At 34.2% G+C, this 15489-nt stretch overlaps 3 protein-coding genes and 1 long non-coding RNA gene across 4 annotated transcripts; 1 reads left to right on the forward strand and 3 right to left on the reverse strand.

The window, feature by feature from the left end:
- Nucleotides 1-2515, reverse strand: LOC8274352 (vesicle transport protein SFT2A). The gene is made up of 6 exons (XM_015715696.3): nt 2328-2515; nt 2161-2214; nt 1987-2060; nt 1536-1653; nt 706-764; nt 1-409 (listed from the first exon to the last, which is right to left on the reverse strand). The coding sequence occupies exons 1-6, from the start codon at nt 2424-2426 to the stop codon at nt 331-333; spliced, it is 483 nt and encodes a 160-aa protein (XP_015571182.1). The 5' UTR covers nt 2427-2515; the 3' UTR covers nt 1-330.
- A 1501-nt stretch (nt 2516-4016) lies between these two features.
- On the forward strand, nt 4017-8763 carry LOC8274351 (splicing factor SF3a60 homolog). The gene is made up of 12 exons (XM_048372949.1): nt 4017-4356; nt 4450-4563; nt 4638-4745; nt 5038-5180; nt 5334-5430; nt 5585-5749; nt 6243-6314; nt 6533-6691; nt 6828-6905; nt 7534-7662; nt 7820-7966; nt 8228-8763. Exons 1-12 carry the CDS (start codon nt 4183-4185, stop codon nt 8372-8374), a joined length of 1533 nt encoding a protein of 510 aa, XP_048228906.1. The 5' UTR covers nt 4017-4182; the 3' UTR covers nt 8375-8763.
- LOC125369786 lies at nt 6653-7534 on the reverse strand. Its single transcript, XR_007215511.1, has 2 exons — nt 6975-7534; nt 6653-6821 (listed from the first exon to the last, which is right to left on the reverse strand). It is a non-coding gene; the product is annotated as an uncharacterized LOC125369786 (long non-coding RNA).
- Nucleotides 8764-8807: 44 nt separating the features above from the next.
- Nucleotides 8808-14552, reverse strand: LOC8274350 (probable plastid-lipid-associated protein 14, chloroplastic). Its single transcript, XM_002513505.4, has 14 exons — nt 14358-14552; nt 13970-14271; nt 13828-13871; nt 13613-13691; nt 13055-13171; nt 12690-12872; nt 12514-12600; nt 12096-12199; nt 11910-11997; nt 11602-11682; nt 11435-11511; nt 11160-11295; nt 10659-10721; nt 8808-9567 (listed from the first exon to the last, which is right to left on the reverse strand). Exons 2-14 carry the CDS (start codon nt 14264-14266, stop codon nt 8923-8925), a joined length of 2001 nt encoding a protein of 666 aa, XP_002513551.2. The 5' UTR covers nt 14267-14271; nt 14358-14552; the 3' UTR covers nt 8808-8922.
- Nucleotides 14553-15489: the final 937 nt, after the last annotated feature.

The raw sequence follows: 15489 nt of genomic DNA on the forward strand, positions 1-15489 counted from the left end.
TTTAAATGGAAACGATCAAGAGAGAAATCGTCGTTTTGCGTGTACTGTGCACGCACCACTTTACAAGCAACAAATATCTTTGAACAAGAATCAAGCAATTTTGCACCGGACTTCTGTTATCCGGGCCTCAGCATTATGGGCTTCTTCACCCAGAAGTTGAGGGAGAAGGAATCCTGAACTATACATCTCCGTTACATGTCAACAACCGAGATGCTCCAAAGCTGTACTCAAGTATATTAACCCAAAAAAAAAGAAAAAAGAAACCTTTAATACAAAGCCGGGAAACCAATGAGTTTCCAAGGTGATCAATCTCCTCAACTTTTGTATTACTTAGAGCTCAGTGTCACAGCACCGGACCATCAGATTAGACACCATCGTCCGAGCAAAAGGAATATAACTCAAACTGTACCTGAAATATTTCACACTAGAATATATAAGACAGAGATTTTTATATTTAACTGCAGAAAATCTATTACAGTGATTTTTCCATATGGATGACTAGCTGAAATTATAGAGTTCTGTATAAAATTGTAAAGACTACCCCATATCCACCAAGCCTGAACAGTCTGTTACATGACACTAGACAACGTTGGGAAGACTGAAGTAAAAAACTTTCAGCTTGTATCCTTGAGCCTTCCCCAAGAAAAGGAAAACAAAAAATGCAAGAGAAATTAGGTGTCGGTTGAATGATAATGAAAAACTCACCAAATAAGGGCACAAAATTCGCAAATGATTGCAATTACTGTTAAAATTGTGCTATGGATCTGCAATATAAAAAAGAAGAAAGCATGAGGAACAACCATATTTGAAAAGCACAGAAAAGAGCAGATGTAATTGGACACTTGCAGGGACATGGATACAAAGATAAGTGAAAATGATGATACCTGGTGTAAATTTTAATATATCTACTTATATAAACTCTGAGGGTTCTTGAGATTTCAAGAGTAACAATCGTGGTGAATCAGGGAGAGAGGAATTCTTCTCAAAGGAATACATGGATAAAAAGAACATATAGGATTGGGAGGAGGCCATCAGCCTAGACAATGCAAGGGAGAAATGGTATCAAATTTAGTTGCTTGGATGGCTGAGGTGATTGATAGGCACATATCTCGACTACAAAACGGCTAATTCAAATCTCAATTTTAATTATCACGATTCATCCACATTGTTACAAATCTCACTTTTTCTGAGGTGAAGAAAATTCAATGCCTTCCAAAATATATTAGTAGTACAGACTATGGCTGTGTCATATTAGAAAGAGAATACCAAATAATTATTAGAAATGGGTACAAATTTCTCGTTCACAGTCATATGCTCAATTGCAGAATGTTAAAAAACAGTAACTAGAAAGAATGATCAAGACACTATTATGTAGTTTTAGCTATTTAAGCAATCCAAACATAAAAATGAGGCTCAGGCTTCATGTCAATAACAATTTTCCACAATTTCCTCTATGCAGCTACCCAGCTACACTTTAATATTAAAGGTCACTATTACTATTCAGATTCACTGACAAATCAAGATTGTTAACTTACCCAGAGAGCGCAAATAAGGGCCATAACAACAAATCCAATGTAGACAGCTGTTGCATAAATGCGGGCAGAGTCAAACATCATTCTTAGTTGCTGCGCAGGTCCAATGAGGAAGGCTGTGCTGCCAATTAGGAAAACAAGTTTAGAACATAAAAACCTTGTGAAAAGCGAAAAGAACAATCAGATAAACCGAGTCGGAGATAATCCTAGGATATGCATCTAGTCTCAATCCATTTAGGTCATTTCCAAGACATCATACAAACAACAGTATATGGCTGGTATTTCCCAGCTTTGGATGCGGAACTTTTAAATAAAACTAAAAAATAAATCTCATAAAGTGAAATTAGTAGTTTGTGATAAAATCCCAATTTGTTTCACGTTACAAATGACAAGATAGAGCTAGAAATATCATAAATCTGTGATAACAAGATTGAAGAAAACAAATCAATTTTACCTTCCGACTGCCAACAGATTACCAAAGGTGAATAATACTGCAAATTTGATGGGCCTCAGAAGGACAATTACTGACTGCAACAGAAGCAAAGTAGCCAAGATATAAGCTTTCAGTAAAATTGCAATGAAACTTGATTTTAAAATAAAAAAGGAGATCATTAATAAGAATTCATACCAGAAACATAGAAGCTAGACCAGCAACCAAACACGCAGCAAACGCGTACATTCTCTGGTAACGAACAAACAAAAACCCTAAAAGAGCATGAGTCTTAAAATGATTTTCAATGGACAAACAGAAAAGAAGAAGAAACTGAAAAGGAACGAAAATTTAATAATAAAAACCTGAGTAGGAGAAAGAGAACAATAGCTATCTGATTCTTCATCATCCAGTAGTCCCTCTTCTCCATCATCACCTGATATGAACTGCTTCAGCTTCTGCATATTTTTCCTTTTCACTTTCCAGTTTTCACATTCTAAAAATTCCACAACCACGACACGAACAAAAATGGAGTGTCTCGCAGCAGAAAGAGAAGTTGTGGGTTTTACAGAAACGTTGTCGTTTTATCGCTTGATTAATTTTAATCTAGGTAAATTTCAAAAAACTACATATAATTTAAACACTCGAAGGATAAAAATATTTTTATGCTAAAAGAGTAATATGTGTTTTAATATTTTTAAAATATATTTAATATTTTTTATTTTTTAAATTATAAATACTAATAAAATATATTTTTTAATAAAATAAATATTTTTAAATAATCTAACATTTGATCATATGTTTTATGATTATAAAAAAATATTAAAATATATATTTTCTGTTTTAATCAAATTTAAAAATTTATTTTTAAAATTTTTTTTAGTATATTTATAAATACTATGATGTGCTTCTAGATGTTATGTTGCTTATAAAATTATGATTTAATAATAGTTAATGTTAAATGTAAATAAAATATACAAAAATAATAAAAACATAAATATGTATTTAAGAAAATATCAAAAAAATACTTATTTTATACAAAAAAATATATACGTTCCACGTAGTAATTTTTTAATCTTTACCTTTTTAATTTTATTTGTTGACTTTTGTGATCAATTTGAATTTTAAATGTTACTTCTAAGTTAATTTTGAACGCAACTCTTATTTATTTTTCTAAATTGGTCCAATTATCTAGACTTATAATCAAAGAGGTTTAATTATCAATAAATTATGAATTTTATATTTTTAATAAATTTATTTATTTATTTTTAAATTTTAAAATAAATATTCATATTTTTTTATATTTTTTTAAAAATATTTTATGATGCCAATTTTTAAAATTTTTCATGATAAAAAGAATAACATGGTAAGTCGATTGCGTTTACGAAAAGAATAATAATTATGAATTAATAAAAATAGTTTCATTTTAGACTTAATAATACCTGTGTTACATGTTTCACACGTATGCATCTTTTTACATATCTCATATTTAAAGGTAATAATTTTTTTTGCTAACTTATTAATTTTTTTGATAAATATAATTGACTTGTCAAGATATATTTTTTATTGTGAATTTTAAAAATTATTACTAAAAGCTATTTTTGAAAATAAATTAAAAATATATTTATTTTAAAAATTAAAAAATAGATAAAATTATTAAAAATTTTAAACTTCAAGATTTAGTTTATAATTAATTATAAAGAAAAGAAAAATAATATGCGGATAATGCAAGAATTGACCAAACCGCCCTTAATTTAAACGAGGATCGAGATATGAAAGATTTGAATTTTGAATTTTAAGATTAGATTCAAGTTGCAATTTTTTTATTTTTATGATGAATTTAGCTTTTTTTTTTTAATAAATTTATTTTGTTTTTACTAGAATTAGCTATACTTGTTATAAAATTTGATTTAGCTGATCACTAAACTAATTAATTTGAAAATCATTATTTTTAAATTATTTTGAAAATTAAAGAAAGTTCAATTTAATTCTCTGACTTGTCACTTTAATTTATTATTTAGGTGCAAATTCAGAGAATAAATCGGTCAAAAACTAAAGAAGAGCCAAATTTGAGCTAACCTGAAAGTTTGAGGGCTAAGTTGAACCTTATTCCTTCTTTTGGCAAAAAAATTGACTGCCTTCCCTTTTGTTTGTTTGATACAGAAACCCTAGCTTTACTCTGTTAACCGCCATTCTAAGCGGTTGTTACAGGCAGCGAAGATGTCGTCGACGCTATTGGAGGTAACACGGGCGACTCATGAGGAGGTGGAGAGGCTAGAACGATTGATAGTGAAGGATCTCCAGAATGAGCCAACGTCAAACAAGGACCGTCTCTTTCAAAGCCACCGTGTTCGTAACATGATCGACGATATCATCTCTAAGTCACACAAACTCGTAATTCAACACTTTTTTCTTGCTTTGGATTTGGGCAATTTAAGCTTTATTTGTTGTTGTTTTCATTTTCTTAGGTTTAATATTTGATTTTAGGTTGAGATTTATGAGGATAAGGATAATTCAAGAAAAGATGAGATTGCTGCGCTTGGTGGCCAAACAGCTACAGGAACGAACGTGTTTAGTGCGTTTTATGATAGACTGAAAGAGGTCAGATTATGTTGTTTGATTGAATTTGAATAAAATTCTTATTTCAAATTAATGCTGTGAATATTGTTATGTAGATACGTGAGTACCATAGAAGGCATCCGGCTGCACGTGGTGTTGTTGATGCTAACGAGGATCATGAGGCATCTCTTAAAGAGGAACCTGCTGTTGATTTTACTGGCGAGGTTCTCCCTATAACTTGCATTACCTTAGTGCTTATTTTATGTCATCAACAGCTTTGCAACGTTAGCAGTGAATTTCATTTTTGGTAGTACAATGCATAAATATTGATGGAAATTGTGTATTACATTATTGACTTTAGTCTTTTCAGCTTAGATTTTGCTTAACCATTTTATTTTCTTCAATTTGTTTCATGCATAAGTTGACTGGTGCATGTTGACATTGATTCTTCCACAGAAACCAGAATTCCATTTTGGTTAATAATTACTGAATGACATTTCTGAATATGTTTCTCAGGAAGCATTTGGGAAATATCTGGACATGCATGAGTTATACAACCAGTACATCAATTCTAAATTTGGGGAGCCTATTGAGTACTCTGCTTACCTTGATATTTTTCCCCAACTGCATAATATCCCTCGTAAGCTGAAATTGAATAGGTAATTTCTTTTCTTCGGTTTTTTTTAATACGCCTTCACACATGCAATTGGATGTTCTCTACAATAAAGGTTTGGCACTGTGTAAACCCAAATATTTTTACAGCGCATTCTTGCAAGTTTGTTCATTTATGTTTCTGCTTTAATTTTATGCAGGCAATACATGGAATATATGGAGAACTTGCTTCAGTATTTAATCTCTTTTTTCCAGCGGACAGAGCCCTTGCAAGATCTTGATAGGATATTCTCAAAGGTCTGTCAGATATAATTTATTTTTTTCTTTTCTGGCATCTTTCTGAAGTCATTTAATATGCATATTTTCATGGCTGTAATGGAGAATGGATTGTGACTATACTATATTAGTGTCAGTCGTGTGCTTTCTTTAATGATGTAGAATGTTGTGGCAGGTGGTAAGTGAATTTGAAGAGCAGTGGGAAATTGGCAAATTGCAAGGATGGGAGAGGGATGTCCATGAAAATGGCGAAGTTCCAGCTCAGCATTCTGTGATTGATCTCGATTATTACAGCACAATTGAAGAACTGATGGATGTAGGTCCTCAAAAATTAAAGGAGGTATGTGCTACTTGCAGTTCTATTATACTTTTCAGCTTTTGTTTTCTTGCATGATTTGCTTTCTTTTGGTTGAATGTCTTAAAGCTGTAGAGCATTCTTTTGTCCTATTTCTAGTCATCTAACATTTTGATTATTTGATTCTGTTTTCTCATTGTTAATAGTCTTTTCTCGTTGATTGTATTATAGAATAGTATGAATATAAATATGGAACATGTATGATATTGGTTTCGTTATGACCAATTCAATTGAAATAAATCCATTAAGACTTCTATATTCAAATGAAAGAAGGTTTAAGAAATTCCATGCGCGCAATTATCAGATTTTTTTTTCTTCAATGTTTCCACATTATCCATGTTGCTTATAACAGCTTTTATAATTCTAAATTTCTGTACACTGATTTCAGATTTCGCTGGCTCTGGAATCCCATTATGCTGATTTAATTGTGTTTCCTTTTTACCAGTTTATTAATTGTTCATTATGCGTTCCCTGGCAGGCATTGGCTGCATTAGGACTAAAGACTGGTGGTACAATTCAGCAGCGTGCAGAAAGGCTTTTCCTGACAAAGGTTACCCTAGTTCTTTTACCTATCTGAACACCATTCAGATGTTATTTTATTTATCAAATTGAATCTTGAATCCTTCCCTGCCGACTATTCTTTGATTGCACACAACTTCATTTGATGAAATTTGGTTAAAGTACTGTCCAGGGTCTCTATCTTACTTTTTGCATGAGTTTCATTCAGCAACGTAATATGGTTTTTATTTTGTTATTCCTTTTGTGCAGCACACACCTCTTGAAAATTTGGACAAGAAACACTTTCTGAGAGGTTCACGTGGGACAGAACAGAATGGAGGTGCAGCTGCCTCGAGAGAAGCTGAAAATTCAAAAGAAATTGCCTTGACGGAGGCCAAAATAACTAGGCTGTGTGATTTACTGGATGAGGTAAGCTACTGTCACATGAACATCTGTTTCTTCCTGATAATGAGCATTTTGATATCTGAGTCTTGCACCTGTTGACTTGATTTCGTGTCTGTACTGCATTTGCATTTTGTGATGATTTTTTTGGTGATCCCTGCAGACAATTGTACGAACAAAAGAGAATATTGTTAAGAAGCAGGCTTTGACATATGATGAAATGGAAGCAGAACGTGAGGAGGTAAGTTAATGGCATTTAGTGCAAAATGTTCAAGTAGTTTAGATACATTGCCTATATTACTTCTATTACATTTCACTGAATCACTTTCCATCTTTGCTTATCGCTTGTTCCTCCAAGCTTATCTGGTAAGACTTTGTTGCCCTTGCCATAGCCATATGTGGCTCCTAATTTGAACAAATGAACAGTGCCAAGGTTGGCTTCCTGAGTTGCTCAAAACACCCAGATCTCCGATTTTAAAATCTTTTGACTGGACTGCTTCTATAGGAAACTTGAACACGACTTGGCAGCAGTAAGATGTTTCGTAGTTAACACAGCCTTAAAAACCTTCATGACAATATGGAATTAACTTAGTACAAGCAGGTTATCCAGTGGAATTGTCCTGATATCCTTGCTTACCCTGATAGTGTAAGCTACCTAGCACATTGGCGAGTTTGCAGAACATAGTTCCATCTGGAAACGTTTTTGTATGCTAGGAAAAGACACTTTTTCATGGAACTTTCTTACCTTCTTCATTTCTTGATACATCATCACTGTTGTGCCATAGTATTTTATATTTTGATAGTTAGGACAGTTGAATTTTCATCTTGTTCTTGATGATAGTAATGGTTGATCTGATAATTTGGAGCAGGAAGAGACACAAGCTGACACTGAAAGTGATGATGAAGAACAACAGATTTACAATCCGCTCAAGTTACCGATGGGTTGGGATGGAAAGCCTATACCTTACTGGCTGTATAAACTTCATGGTCTTGGTCAGGTATAGCCTATAAAACTATTCTGCGTCTATATCTTCTTAATTATCCATCTCAGCTAGATATCTCCTCTTCTGGTTGGTTAAGTTTCTGTTGAGACTCTTTTGTAGGTTGAATCATTCTATTGCTCACAAGGGGACAAACTCTTTTACTGTGTCTCAGGAATTCAAGTGTGAGATATGTGGGAATTACAGTTACTGGGGGCGCAGGGCTTTTGAGCGGCATTTCAAGGAGTGGAGGCATCAACATGGGATGCGTTGTCTTGGCATTCCGAACACCAAGAATTTCAACGAGATCACATCAATTGAGGTATGCTTTTGTAGACCTTGTCTTTGAAGATTGAAATGAAGTAATTCGTTGTTTGAAATGAAGTATGTCCTTGTATCTTAGTACTCAGTATTTGTTCGCGGTACCATTCTGGCAATCTTTCTATGCAACAGATGGATATTTGTTGTATACTGGTAGAACATAAAATCACAGCTATGGGGTGTGGTTGTAAATGAAAATCTGCAAAGCACCGAAAAATATATTTTTTTTTTGTTTAATACTTTAAACATTATGCATTTGCAGGAAGCAAAAGAATTATGGAAAAGAATACAAGAGCGGCAAGGAGTGAACAAGTGGCGACCAGATCTTGAAGAGGAGTATGAAGACAGAGAGGGGAATATTTACAACAAAAAGACATACACTGATCTGCAGCGCCAGGGATTGATCTAAGTTTAATACACTGCCGGATAAACCTGCTTTCAAATGGACACATTTTTGTAGTTTGGTTGATAGCAACCTACCTTAATCCAATAGCCATGAGCCAATTGAAGTTCTCGAACGTCGGTATAACCACCCAGGCCCTGTCTATGGAGTACTGCCATGTATTGTGTTAGTGTGGACACCATTTGACAATGTGAAAGGAATGGATGAGCTTTAGTTAGGAATTCGTTTTGCTCTCCGCATCCCTCCTTTTCTCTGTACGCATTTGTATTCTGTGTTGTGTGTTACTGCTTAGATCATTACGAAAGAAAACACTTACATGAAGTATGACAAATGGAATCAAATTTGTTTAATGATTAAATAGTATATTAACATCGACCTTGTCTTTTAAGGTCCCATTGGCTCCCAAGTATCAATGCTATTTTCCTGTAAATGTTTCATATTACGCCAGGTTCAAAGCCTTGTTTTATTTGTCTTGAATCATACACAGAAGAAATATGCAGATACTACAATCAGGGTGCGACACAGAATTTACACTTGCCTCTGACAATTGTTATCTACAATGTTTCATCAACACAGGACCTTGTAAATAAGAGAGCTGATCCATTCACCCCACGAAGAACTAGTAGCCTCGAGTCCACGAACGTCCCACAAACAAGCTTTGACAAATCAAACATTTCAGGAGGTATTTGTATGCGAGCTTCTTGAACTATATTTCTTGCAGAAACATCTTTACCAAGTGTGTCACCTATATTCATTGTCACCTCTACTTCGCCTGAAACAAGCTTGGACACTGGAAGGCTTGATGGAAACTCCTTAAAAGGGACTGCTTTCCTCCATTTTCTCCCTGATAATTTCTGAAGCAAGGAATCCAAATTGCTCGACTGACCAAAGGATAGTCTTTCTGTTGTCTTTTCTTCCCTAATATACAACCGTCTTCCAGACATTAATCTAAATAAAGAGTTGACTTCCAATTTCCCAGCCATGCCATTTTTGTCATGCGGCCAATCACGACTGATCATGACTTTGAAGCCAACTTCAGAAGTGAAAGAAAGGCTAGTTTTCAATTTTGATGCTCTTGAAACAGTTAGGGTAACATCACCAATAAGGACACGGGCAGAAGGCTGACGAAGGGTTAAGCCTATGTGCCTACCAGTGCAGTATAATAGGCGCCATTTTCCAGGCAGCAGCTCCAACCAATTCTGCAAGTTAAATGGAGACAATTGGAATAAATGGACCTGACTTTAGGTGGTTCATATTCGAAGTTTAAAAACTAAAATGTTTCATATTCTAATGTATAGGAGGCTTTCCATTATCTAGAATGTTCCGTAGATGAAGAAACAGAATATCTACATTGTGTTTGATATAAATGAATTCTATAAGTTTTTATGGAATTTACTTAAAGATCCATAGTTTGTGTTTGATATAAATGAATATTTATTTACAATTTTATCTCATTAAATCCTAGGAATCTGTTATAACTAATCCAGGTTCTATAAAATTAATTCTAAGCTTATGAGATCATATTTTATCACTGACAGAACTACTCTGGATTCAAGTACATCTTCCTCTCTCATTCCTTTATTCCTTTCTTCATCTCTCCCTCCTCTCTCTCTCTCTCTCTCTCTCTTACCTCTTTATCGCTGAGTCAGGTTGTAAATGAATTTCATATTATTACATATCAAACCAAACAAATAAAGAAATTTCTTTGCAAATAAATTCTATTAAAATTCTTTTATAAAGGATTTGAACCAAACACAACATTAATTTAACCTCTTTCTCTTATGTGTTAACAACCTTCACCACCAACAAAAACAACCACCTCCTTGACCAGTGGCAATACAATTTGGGGGGTTGGGGGAGAGGATGGGGTGGGTGGAAGATTATAAATTTTTAAGAAATATATGAAATATAAACTGAAATATGAATAATATAAGTTAAAAAAAAGTCTCTTTGGGAAGTTTTTTTAGAGGGGGGAGTTGAAAAAATTTAAGAAATTCATAAGCTAAAATTTGAAATATAAAAAATATCAATAAGAAATTTTTCAGCAAATTTCTGATACACTTAAGCTATCATTTTATGGATTGAGCATACAAGTGGTGAACACGGACCAAAAGATCACTAAATAAAATATGCAAGGTTTGGAGCAAGTGGAACATTCTCAATGTGTAGACGAGGCATACCCCTAACTAGCAGCTAAAGTTCTGGTCTAGAATACTTGACTGGTGGTCTACAGGTGATTGCAAAGACATCAATGAATAAAATCTCTAAACCAGTGCAAAGAACTTCTTACCTTTGCCTTTGAATGAGGATTCAGCATCTCCATCAATTCAATGAAGTACGAAAGTCTATTCCGCTGTCACATCAAACCACAGGTTAGTCTATTTTTAAGTTGCAACCATATTCTAGAAGCCTAGTTTGTAAGGTTTTCAGAAGGCAGTAATGGATATGAAAGCATAGAAAGACGACTCCTAAGGATGTAGGAATCAACTAACACAAATTGCTCAACCCTGTCCGCTTTGGCTTTACAGGAAACAGCAGAGTACTTCCTAAGTCTCATAAAATATACTCTCCAACCAAACCAAAAGGTCAAAATGACAGCACAAACAATTAACTTAATGCAGTTGGACTTGAGCAGAAAATAACATAGGCTATATCATATGTAAACCAAAGTTTGAAAGATTGAGCAAATTGTTTGTGCAGCCAACTTTAGCTGCTGGCTAGAAAAGTCATGACGAGGAACCAAATGAATGACAACAAACATCATGTGTAAAGCAAAAAAATACTAATATACCTGGGGTCGGCTGTAAATGTACTCTTCTGTAATGCGCACTGCAGCAGAACCAAGTCCCCATCTAATGATGTCCATGGATGGGACAACCCGCCATCTAGGCCCACACAAAAATGGATGTCTGAGAGCATCCAAACAACTGAAAAAAGAAAAAAATGAAGTGATCATTGTAGATTTGTCATCTATCTCAAACAGCTGCAGTATTTAGTCAAAATAGTAAACTGATATTGCTGTGCAAGAAACTCTTTACTGTTAGAAAATGGTGAACAAGGGAATACCTTATTCTTTTAGAAGGTTTAGTCGCAAGTAACAAGGACAAAAGGTTCCACCCTGCACCTGAGTTCCGATCAAGCATCTACAGGAAAAACAAAAGAAAGACAATGATTCATTCTATTATTCTCAGATAGACCAGAGAAGAATATGGACTCATAGTACATATACTCACTTGGAATCCAGCACTACCAGATGGACAATTCCTACTGAGAATTTGCAATAAAAATTCCCGCAAGCAACAAGGATCATTTCCCTGCATCCATGAATGGAAAAATTAATGAAGTGCCTGATACATTATACAGTAGTTATTCTTCTAGTCAAACAAGAATTGTTCAAGTCTTTCATACATCTAGTAGAATGTATAACTGTTAGTAAAAGAAGACAATTTTGTGAAGCAACCAGTGCTACAATGAGCGCCATTGTAATTAGGTTCCGAATGGTATAACCGAAAAGCTTGCAATGAAATGCTCTATGCTATACCTTCATGAGGAATGATTTGAACCTTGTGAAGATTAAGGGATCCATGAGTTCTCGCAACACCATTTTTGCCATCATGAATCCAACGCACCTTTGCAACACGTGAGAACAGAATGAGCACTAAGTAGATCTCCTAGCTGTATTAAACTCAAAACAAACTTTACACATTTATATCTCTCAGTAACATACCTCATGTCAAATGCAATCATCATCTGTCGCCGGTCTACGCAGTTGTCCAATGCAGTAGTTGTACCGTCTTCATAAAAGTCAGCAGCATTCCCTAATATCCCTACCTAATAAAAATTTAAATCTGAGTATTATAGAGGAGTCTAGGAATAAATAATGCAACTTCACTAATATTCCATAACAGATTTGACAAGCTACCCCCATTTTAGAGCAGAAGTAAATATAACTTGCCACTTCAAGGGACCTATGAAAATAATATTGCAGCGAAATAGTTCTGCTCGGAAAGAATCCTTGTTAGATAACAGATGAGGCACAGGCCTCCTCCTGGAGAATTTCATTTGGGTACTGGTAGTTTGGTGACTTCTAATTTAGAAGTTACAGAGTCTTAACTTTGACGTAAGACAAGGAAGCTTGCACTCACTTTAATATGTCGATCCACCGGGCTTATGTGAACATTCTCCAGCCTCAACTCGGTATGAGCAAGTCCATGACTGTGCAAGTAATTCACCTGAAAAAGAGAATCACAAAAACCTTACTTATGTCAAATGCAACAAGGTGTGCACTATGCATTTGTTGCCACTAATAAATTAAACATACTCCAATTAATAGATCCCTCATCAATATACGTATGATTCGCAACTGGCGAGAGACTGCAGGTCCTCCAACTGTATCATCTCCCACCCTTCTGACAGATTCCTCATCCAACGCCAGAGTAGCTTCCAATGTAGGAAGCCAATCGGATTGTTGAAGCCAATGCTGTAAGGAAAAACTGCCATGATACTGCAGAAACGTAAAAAAAATTAGATAAATGGTCAAAATTAACTACCTTTCTGACTGAACTTTCACATTCTTAAAATGTACAGTTAAGACAATTCAATGACCAGAAGGAAACTCTGTACTTATAAAACTCTAAAGTATCTGACTACAAAAAATATGTTTATCTTACATAGACAAAGACCTACCCCATGAACCAGAGTAAACAAGCCACTGCCACTAGTTGCAGGTGAGCAAATATAACCATGGACTTGCATTGAATAAGAATGGTAAAGAAGTTTTCGGCGAACCAACTTCTTCAGTACCTACACAACACTTTAAAAATATTATAATCCATTAGGCGGAGAAGGATCTAGAATTTCGGCCGAGAATAATACAAATTAAAATCCATTAGGCAGAGAAGGATCTAGAATTTCGTGTTAGTGGGGGGTGGGGGAAATATACACAAGTAATATCTATGAACATTAGACCTGCATAAGTAGGTGCATAGAGAAGCACTAAATGTGAAGCCAATGACATAAGAAAATACATAAATAAAAAATTTAAGGTTAAGTTAAAGATTCATAAGAGGGCTGTATGTAGTATGTAACATTATGTATAATGCATATATTGTTTTAATTCAAACAAGCTTACACAAGTTGATTTAAATTAGAAGAATACTAATTAGTCTCACATGTTACCCAAACCAAACAAATCCCTAAATAATTTACATATTTAAGTGGGAGAATAGCACACAGCAAACAAACCTCAATCGCTCGCTTTCCTCTGCGTTGAGCTTGTGCACTTACAAGCTGTCGAAGCACAACTTTGTTGTTATACAAAGGGCTACAAATCCATCATGCCAGACCACAATGTATTAACCCCATGATATCTTCAATAAAATGTCACTAATTTGTTTGTTATATTATTATTATTATTATTATTATTATCAATATTTAAAAAAAAAAAAAAAAATACTAACCTGCTAGAATCCTTAACTATGGCTTCATAGACTACCTCATTAGCCTACACAAAGAAAACATTTCAGGAAAACCACTATAAAGTCAGATTACCACAAAAACACAAAGAAATAAGTAGAATTAAGTAGTTAATTTGATATATACCCGTCCGCCAAGGCCAACGCTGACACGATCAAGTAGTTTAAAATCAGACATCCTGAACTTTATAACATGTCCTGATCCTTCTTCGTCTTGTACACTTAAAGCATTATCTTGTGATTCTATGGGAGACGCAGCTTTACTATACACTTTGAACAATTCTCTTCTATGATAAGAAGCAAAAGATTTACGTTTCACGCATAAAGAACTAGGCGTAATCAGTTTTGTCCGCAAATTTTCACCATAACATTTCGCTCCGAAACGTTCCGGTCTCCTAGTCAAATCAGGTCCGCGCAGCGCCATCACCTCTAACCATTAGAAAACAAGAATAATTGATATAATTTTGAATTTAGTTTCATTTATAAGTAAGAGAAATGAAGAATTGAGGACTTACCAGGAATAGAAAGAGAGGTAGAGAAAGAATCTAAGGAGTGGGAATAAGGAAGAGGGAGAGACGAGTGTATAAATATAGAAGAGAGAGCGTGAGAGTTGCGTGAGCATACGAAATTGCCATGGGTTCAGCTCGTGTCTACGTCTGCTTCTTCAAATATCTTTCTTCTTTTCCTGTGACTTCAACAATTAAACGTGACGAATTCTCGGGCCTTTCTTTTGGGCTAAAGTCGCAAATTGCCCCCTCAATTTATTAGCCAAATCCAGTTAATCCTAAGTTGAAAATTATAGCCTAATTACCCTGCATGTTTCATAAAATGGCCAGTTTAAGCAAGTGATTTTTATATATATACTTGCATACAAAGTGAACTATGTCAAAATAAATATATGATATTAAATTCTTTTTCCATTCTTTATTGGAAAATTTTAACAAAAACTAATGAAACTTGTCATAAATCATAAAACCAAAAAGGCAAACTCAAAACTGTTTAATACTTTTTTTATCTTTTCCATTTTATAAAATGTGGGCAATTCAGTTAAAAGATTTTCAATTTGAGATTAACTGGATCTTAGATGCAAGTTTAGGAGGCAATTCGCCACCTTAGCCCTTTCTTTTGTCTGCTGGCTATTTATTCACGCAATTGCGTCAAGTAGGGTAACCGCTTCAGGCCACGTTGGTATTTCCGACATTATCCACTTTCTATTTTAATCACCGAGAGAGGACTATAATAAGCTATATTTTTTGTTAAGTCAGTTTCAAATCTTCAGTGATAATATCTTCAACCAAATTTGACAAATTATTAGAATGAAAAAGAATAATGCCCATTTACTTTTAAACTTGTGAAACACTTTCTATACATTTTTATTGGAAAGTATTTACCAGCGATTTTTTTTATTATATTAAAGTATTAATGAGTAATTCATAATTTAAATGTTCATTCTTAAATCCAATATATTTTATAATTACTTTATCCATATCTTTGTTCAAAATAAAATATAATACTTAGAGAGTAATTGAAATAAAAAAATCTATTAATAATGCTTCAGCACCTCTCTTTTATAATACCTGAGCAACTTTTTCCACTTCAATTTCTCCTGCTCCCACGTGCTGTCTACTGCAGCGATCCAATTGCATC

Source organism: Ricinus communis, chromosome 4 (assembly GCF_019578655.1).
Source record: "Ricinus communis isolate WT05 ecotype wild-type chromosome 4, ASM1957865v1, whole genome shotgun sequence".
In the NCBI taxonomy this organism is placed as follows: domain Eukaryota; kingdom Viridiplantae; phylum Streptophyta; class Magnoliopsida; order Malpighiales; family Euphorbiaceae; genus Ricinus; species Ricinus communis.